Raw genomic sequence first — 9073 nt, 5'->3', positions numbered from 1 at the left:
ATTCCCGGCTTTAGTGGTATATCTCTCGAGCAAACGCTATCCAATGGAACAAAGTATTTTAACAATGCGCGCGTCTACGGCATCTACGGAAAGCAGGGAATTAGTACTATGCCTACCCTACGATTGAAAAGTAATGTGCTCTGTAGGATAGATTCTCCCCTAGAGGTTTCAACGGTCTGGGCATCGAAGGATCCCATTGTAGGCCTCATCATTGCACTTGGTTAAAATGACATATTTATTTTTCTATTTTATATATATAATTATTCTAATATGCTGTATTAAAAATAATTTTTTAAAAATAAAAAATAATATTTTAATATATTTATAAATAAACAATCTAAAGAAAAACCTCGAATAAATTTTCTAGAGGTAGTTCCATGGTGAGATTCTTCTATCAAATACTCATTTATATTAATTTTTTTTTCTTCTCATAACCAATTCGTGGAATGGGATATTGCTATTTAAGAACAATAAAAGTTAATAGATTTTGTGCCTATAAACACAGTGATAGTTCGTATAAAACTCATTTATATTAATTATTTCCTTCTCATAGCCAATTCGGATAAGTTCTTATTAATTGAATAAAATTAATTTGGAGGCAATTGGAGTTTTCGTATTTATCTCGTTTTCCAATCCAGCCATCTTTAGTGTCGAATTACCAGAGGAGGACTTATACTAATTACTAACTACCATGAATTGAAGAAAGAGAGCGAATTTCCCCTAGGATAAAAAAAAATATATATGGACGAGGAAGTATATATTATATAGTCGAGATGTTGCCCATATTTTACGCTAAAGCAGAACGAATCATTTTCAGCTTTACAACTAGCTAGTTAGACAAGTTCATATGTGCATTCCAGGATTTGGTCTAGTGGTAAAAAAGGCTTGTCTCCTTCCATTACACCTGGGTTCGAAGCCTGACGTGTACGTTTGTCACCCCTGCGGTGCCTTACATGTTTATTGGGTTTGCAGGGTGTTCAGTGGGTCGTGGGGATTAGTCGTGATGCGCACAAGCTGACCCGGACACCCCACGTAAATCAAAAACAAAAAAAGGTTCATATGTCGATATATCACTATCATTTATGATTCCATGGCTTTGTCCGTTGTTCAACTAGATAACAATAGAAATAGAAAGCAAAAGCATGTACCTCGTTTTAAAATTATTTTCAAAAAATTATTTTTTAAACATTTATGTATATTTATTTATTATTAGCATTTGATAAATAAAAAAATATTTTTTATACTTGACTTGGTTTGTAAAAAGGTGTTTTTATTTTATTTTAGATATATATTTTTTTATAAGTTACAAAAAAATTTAAAAATATCATATTATTTATTAATTATATTAAATTTAATCTTCCGTCTCTTAATTGATATATATATATATCTATATATATTTAACTTCATTATTTAAAATTTGATTTAATTTGATTTTTGCATTAACTTTGATTACTATTCTTTTATTTTATATTTTTTCTCCTATTATTTTCTTGATTTAATTTTTTAATTTATCATGTTTGATCTCCATTATTTTTGTTGCTATTTATTTTATTTTAAAAATTTTATGAAATTAATTTTTTTAATTTTATTATTTTTTAATTTTTTATCTATCAGATTTGATATCTATTATCTTAATTACTATTTATTTTATTTAAAATTATTTATAAAATTAGATTTTTTTAATTTTATCCTTTTTATCTTTTTAATCTGTCATATTTGGTCTTTATTCTTTCAATAATCATGATAAAAAATAAAAAAATTAAAAGTTATTTTTCAACTTATTTATTATGATATATTTAAGTACTGAAAAATATATTTTATCTTATTTTTTATGATGTTACTAAACATCATAAAATAATTTATATGAAGATCATTTTCTAAAGAAAACAATTTTTATACAAATAAATTTGGTATAAAAAATAAGAAAAAAAGGAAGGAAAAAGTTGGCAATTCTTTAATATTATACACAAAACTAAAAGGGGTGGGAAAATTACTATTTTCCCACGCCCAATTCACGGTGAATTACATTAGTGATTCACATTACATTCCTTTTTTTTTTCTAATTTTCTTCATTTTTTTCTGTTTTTTCCTCAAAAATTTTTTATTTCAACTTCCTTTTATTTCATTTATTTTTTTTAAAAAATTATTTTTGTTAATTTTACTTTTTAAATATTGAGTTGGTTAAAAAATTTACTTTGTAATTTTTTTCTTTAAAGTGCTGTAGATTGCCGCAGTATTTTTTCACATAGTTTTTCTATTTTATTTTTTAAAATTTTATTTATCAATTTTATTTTTTTTAATATTGAAATGATTGAGAATTTAGTTTTATAATTTGTTTCTTTAAAACATTGTTGATTACTATAGTGTTTCTCTGCATGTTTTTTTATTTTTTATTATTTTCTCTGAAATTATCTTTTTATTTTATTTTATTTTTAAAGATTGAACTAGTTAAAAATTACAGTTACAGTATATGAAGAAAGCGCTGTAACTTTCATCTCAAATTATTGTGGATTGTTATAGTGTTTTTTCTCACACGATTTTTTTCTGTTTTGTTATGTTTTTCTCTAAAATTATCATTATCAATTTTATTTTTTAAATATTAAGCTGATTAAGAAATGCAATTACAAATAAATACAAGTTTTTCCCCACAAAACATAATGGATTGATATAGTTTTTTCTCACATGGTTTTTTTCCAGTTTCTTTTGTATTTTCTTTTTTATAATATTTTTTTTCAAAATTGTCTTCATTGATTTTTTTTAATATTGAGTTGGTTAGAATTTAACTTTGTAATCAAATTTAATCATGTAGGGAAAGGACTATAGCTTTCATCGCAAAATATTATGGTTTACTACAATGTCTTTCTACATGTTTTTTTTTCTTATAATTTTAAAAAAATTATTTTTATCAATTTTATTTTTTTAATATTAAACTGTTTGAGAATTACAATTATAAATTATTATAAATAAGGCTAAATTATGTGGGGAAGCACTGTAACTTTCATCACAAAACACTGTGAATTGTTATAGTGTTTCCAACATGATCTTTTTTCTTTTTTTTTTATGTTTTTTTTGGTATTTTTCTAAAATTATCTCTGTTAATTTTTTTTTAATGTTAAACTGATTAAGAATTTAGCTTTGTATTTTTTTTAAAAACACTATAAATTGTTGCAGTGTTTTTTCATATAATTTTTTTCAAAATTATTTTTGTCAATTTTTTTAAATATTGAGTTGATTAAAAATTATAAAGCAAAATTATATGAGAAAAGCGTTGTTATTTTTCTCATAAAACACTATGAATTGTTACAATATTTTTCTAAATAGTTTTTTATTTTATTTTATTAAGGAAAACATTGTAGTTTTCCTTACAAAACATTGTCAATTGTTGTAATATTTTTTCTCATAGGTTTTTTCCTTCCAAAATTATTTTTGCTATTTTTTTATATTAAGTTAGTAGAGAATTTAACTTTGTAATTTTTTTTATTTTTTATTAATAAAAAAGTCAAATCATGTGACGAAAAGTACTGTACCTTTCTTTACAAAATACTATACACTGTTATAAATTATTTTGTTCAGTGTTTAAATTTTTTATCATTAACATAATTTTTTTTATCATGAAATATTTATTTCATTATATTTTTAATTTCTATTATTTATTTAGTATTATATTTTACTATTTATAAATTTTTTATATTTTTCTATAAATAAAATATCATGTATTTTTTTTTAAATCCATGTTAGTTATACAAACACTTAAAGCATAAAAGAAAATAGCTATAATTAATAATTTTTCTCCCGAGAAAGGAAATAAAATAATTTATCATAAGCAGTTCTTGTAAAGTAATAATAAAAATAAAACATTTAAACGATTTATGATTTTCTTTCCATGATTATTAGTGTTCAGCGTTCTAACCTGGTAGCTGCTGCATCAGAGGATAGCATGTGATCCTGATGCTCAAGGAAAATGCACGTAACAAGTAGCCCAGGAAGTAAAATCCAACCCCACCACAAAGGCACAGACAACATAAAGTTCACCCTGTCGGTCTAGTCTAGTGTCGGGAATTTGGTGGACCCACGAGTCTCCTTATCCACTAAATTTGGACGATCATGGAGTTCGGTGGTTGTGGAAAATGCGCGCCACCGTGAGAGAGATAACAACAGATCAATTTTTTTCCGTGTCATTTTCTACATGCTGTTAATTTTGACTTCCTGATCATCATAAATTCTCACGGGCTCGGAATATAACAATCCACTTGAAAACAAACTACTTATCAGGCATCCTTCATTTTCTTAGAGACTGCATGCATGGCAGGGCACGGATTTTGGCTTCCAGAATAATTAATTCATAAAACTAACTAAAATTAAATATTTTATTTTCATTAAATATTCATGTACAATCTCTTTAAGAACATTTTGCGTGTTCGGCTTATATGTAACTAACTAAAATTAAATATTTTATTTTCATTAAATATTGATGCATAATCTCTTTAAAAACATTTTGCATGTTCGGCTTATATATAACTATTTATAAAGCGATTGCAAATATTATCATTAAAAAAAAGGATCTATTCTTATTTAAGAATATGATTTAATCAAATGATTTTTCAAATATAATATTAATTTTATTTTTTTATTTTAAACATAAAAAAAAAACAAGTGAAGGGTTCAAGTCAATAAAGTGGCTTGAAATGACAACCTAGACAAGTCTAGGCCTGTATTCATGAAATCTATTTTTATTTAAAAAAATTTATGATTAAAATTAAAAAGAAAAAAACTCATGTTTCTTAATCAAAACTTTATTATATTATTCATGCATTTTTTTATATTTTGATATATATCCTTTGATCATGATCTTTAACGGGTTTTGATTATCTATTTAATTAATTATTTGCTTATAAATACCATCTCCAACATATTCTCTAAAATGCCTCTCAGACTCGTTGAGATTTGAACTAAATTTATATGGATTTTTTTTTAAGCATTGAACATTTTGATGGTGGGGAGATTCATAGAAAGATGCTGTCATTAATTGTTGAATTTGTGAAAATAAGAATTGAAACAAGCCTCTCAAGGCCAATAAACAATCATTTCGGGCCAAACCTCCTTTGGACGAACACAAGCCTCTTGACCTAGTAATCCTCAAGCAATTTTTTTCCCTTCTTTACGTTCTTGTATTACAATCTACAATGGACATTTAAATTAAAGAAATAAGTATTTTATAAATATGAATATTTGAGTATATTATTTATTGCTCTGAATGTGCCAATAATATATCAAGAAAACGAGCTAATTTAGAACAAAAACCATCCGCTTCGTTCCTAAAAGTGTGTGCCAGTGGCCCGCATAAACCCACGTGGCAAACAAATTTAATTAAAATAAGTAACGTCATCGAAGATTGGCAAAGACACCAAGTGGAGTGGGGTGGGGTGAGGAGCATCATAGCATATACTTCTGAGAATTTTTAAGAAGTCTGATTTTTTTTAAAATTATTATTATTTGTTATGTTACGAGATTTTGTTAGGATCAAGTTGTCAAAAACTTTTTTTATATGACATAGAATATATAATAGAAACTAAAATTATAAATAAAATATTTTAATTAATTATATATTAAAAATTCTAATCAAGTAATTATTAACAACGCATAATTAAAAAAATAAAAAAATAATAAAAAATTAAAAATACTTTTATTTTATCTACATTGATTTCTTAATTATCTAGATAAATTTACTCGCATATTTCGTTATTTATAAAAAAAGAGTCTCCTTAAATTTTAATAAATCATTTAATATTAATTACTTTAATGATAAAACATGTTAATTTATAACTTTTATTCTATAATTTTTTCAGATAAAAAATAATATATCAATTGATATATTAATAATTTACATGAAAAATTATAAAGAATGAATAAATATTTTAATTTTATAAAAATAAGATTTATAAATAACTTTGATTGATTTTATTGAGTTTGACTAATTTTACTAATTTTTAAATTTTAATGTAATTAAACATATTAGATACATATTTATTCATGAAATCGTAAAATTTTAAGAATTAATTTATTTTTTTGACAGCATTGGTTAGGATGTTGAGATTAAAAACAATTTTATAAAAATAAAAAATATTTTAATATAATTTTAAATAAAAAAATTAAAAACTCTATACCAGCGGGAAAGGGAATGCAAGTACAAGAAGAGAAGGCAATTAGCCCCACGGCCTCATGGCCCTCCAAACCCCAATAAACTAGCACAATCATCGTGACTACTGGTCCTAGCTTATAGACATGGTCAGACGAGGGTCATCCAAAATTAAATCAAATTCAACCTTCACCTACTCACTACTTTCCTTAAACTGCAATCGAAACCGTCCATTTCTTTCCCCACTTCTACACGCGTCCCCTTTTATCCTGCGGCGCGGGTCAAAGAATATGCCACGTGCACTTATTTTCACTAACCCTGATTACATTATCAAACCACACTAACCCTAGTACAATATCTATAAATATAGTATATACCACCCTGTTCATCACTTCCACGCTCTCTCGCCCTTCCATTCTTGTTACAAAGTCTCTAAAATTTAAAATTAAACCCCCAAACTTTAAACAAATCACGTTTCCAAATTGAATGCAATCAAGATCTTTCAGTTTCATCCTCCCGAAAGCCAATCAATTCCAATGGCGGACGATATGAGAGGCGTTGTTGGCTACGCGCTGTTACCCAAGAAACAACAAAGCTTCATCCAAGACTCGCTACTCTCTCTCTGCAAATCAAGAGGCATCGATCTGGTGAGAATCGATCAAGACCGTCGATTAATCGATCAAGGACCGTTCGATTGCGTTCTCCACAAGATGTACGGTGATGATTGGAGGAAACAACTCGAGGAGTTCCAAATTCAAAACCCTAACTCCACAATAATTGACTCTCCCGTCTCAATCCAACGACTCCACAACCGAATCTCGATGCTGCAAGCGGTTTCGGAGTTAAAGATCGAGTCGGGAACCGACACTTTCGGCATTCCGAAACAGATTGTGATTTACGATAAGGAAACGCTTTTCGACCGGCAATCTTGGGAGTTTCTAAAATATCCGGTCATTGCGAAACCATTGATTGCTGACGGTAGCGCAAAATCTCATAAAATGGCTTTGGTTTTTAACCATGAGGGTTTAAATAAACTGAAACCCCCGATTGTCTTACAAGAGTTTGTTAATCACGGCGGCGTTATCTTTAAAGTTTATGTGGTGGGGGAATTTGTGAAGTGTGTGAAACGGAAGTCTTTGCCAGATGTTTCTGAAGAGAAACTGAAGAGTTTGGAAGGGTCATTGCCGTTTTCTCAGGTCTCCAATTTGACCAGTGACGAAAGAAATGATGATAAGTACTATAAGTTGATGGATTTGGAGGAAACTGAGTTGCCACCGCAGAGTTTTATTACGGATATTGCTAGAGGGTTGAGGAGGGGATTGAAGTTGAATTTGTTTAATTTCGATGTCATTAGGGATGCTAGAATTGGGAATAGATATCTTGTGATTGACATTAATTACTTTCCTGGGTATGCCAAAATGCCCGGTTACGAGACTGTTTTGACTGATTTCTTTTGTGATGTGGTGGGGAAGAAGAGTTTGAGTGAGGAGAAAGAGATAGGTGTGGTTGAGAAGCTGCAGGTGGTGCGTAATTGTGACGTGGACTTGACCAAGATTGCGAGCAAGACATGTTGTAGTGATGGGGAAGAGAAAGAGAAATCACCCGTTCTTCAAGTTTGAAATGTGGGGAAGCAAAAAACTAAAGTAGGGTATAGCGATGGGTGTGGCTCATTGGGTGGAATCGGGTTAGGTAGGAGGGAGGAGCAGAGGAGGTACAGTGGTGGAATAAATAGTTTGCTGCCTCTTTGGTGGTAGTTTTAGCCTCTTGACAACATTTACATGGTGTTTTGGATTTGAACATGTATATTCTGTCAACAACTGCTCTGGTGTTAGGTAATTTCCAAATACTCTTCTTCAAGTTTTTAGGAAAGTTTAAACTGTACTTTGAGGCGTTCCAAGTGTTTCCTTTGTAGAAGTTGTTTTTGTTTAGCGCAATTTGGCACTTTTGGTGAATTAAATTTCCTTATTTTTTTTGTCAGTTAAACGAAATTTTTAATCTTACTTTCCATGCCTTTCGTCTCAGTTGATTGAAGGGATGTTTTATTCCATGCTTGAACTATTTAATTTATGGAAGTTTTCCAGCACAATAAAAACTGTTGCTGGAGATCTGCAAGGTCACTAACTTGGTAGATTTGACAGAATATGCCTCAACAGATTAGAGAAATGAATGCTTTTAGCATTTATTTAGAATTTTTCCATTGCATGTTTGTAGCAGAGGAATGAATATGAAATAATGCCAAACGTTTGAGAAAAACCGGTTTCCAAATCACTGGTTCTATGAGAAAAGACGCAGGTGGTAAAGTGCTAATGCACATCCTTGACTCTCGGATTTGATTGCCATGAAACCTTCACTTGAATTTCTATTTAGTTGCATAAGCGTTTGGGCAGGTGTTTTTATTGATGGACTTAGAAATTGTATTATAAGCACACTGAATTGAAATGCAAACTAAACACTGAATTGAAATGCAAACTAAGGCTATGAATTCAAATAAAGCACTCATAATCTGTTTCTACGAATGTCTGGAAAAGGAGCTGCATGTTTATAGCTCTTTTTTGTTAATGGATGATGCTAAACGAGAATGGAGGAAGTTTCAAGTGGTGCACATGACTAAGAGTTTTATTGTTGGACCATCTGTGACCTGGTATTAGTGATCAAAGTGGACTACGGTCTTTTATTTCAGTTTTGTATGATGCATCGGTGTATGAGTATTGCTTTGGTTTCTGTTATACATGTTGAGGGGAGTTTGATTACAAAAATCTGTATTGACATAGAAGAGAAGGTTGGCTTGTTATGTTAAGGGTATGTTAATTATTTAGCACAGGATTATCCTTTTACTTTCTCAGATGCTACTTTCATGCAATTTACCTGTTTATACTAGTTTTATTTTAACACTTAAGATCAAGCTGAACTTTACTGGTGTTATTGCCCAATAACGTG

At 29.0% G+C, this 9073-nt stretch overlaps 1 protein-coding gene across 1 annotated transcript; it reads left to right on the top strand.

Moving 5' to 3' along the window:
• Nucleotides 1-6503: 6503 nt before the first annotated feature.
• On the top strand, nt 6504-8134 carry LOC105128262 (inositol-tetrakisphosphate 1-kinase 1-like). Its single transcript, XM_011029855.1, has one exon. The coding sequence runs from the start codon at nt 6673-6675 to the stop codon at nt 7753-7755; it is 1083 nt and encodes a 360-aa protein (XP_011028157.1). The 5' UTR covers nt 6504-6672; the 3' UTR covers nt 7756-8134.
• Nucleotides 8135-9073: the final 939 nt, after the last annotated feature.

This window comes from Populus euphratica, unplaced genomic scaffold (assembly GCF_000495115.2).
Source record: "Populus euphratica unplaced genomic scaffold, PopEup_1.0 scaffold49.1, whole genome shotgun sequence".
NCBI lineage: Eukaryota > Viridiplantae > Streptophyta > Magnoliopsida > Malpighiales > Salicaceae > Populus > Populus euphratica.
The sequence above is the reverse complement of the archived record's forward strand: the minus strand, read 5'-3'. Positions and strand labels throughout refer to the sequence as shown.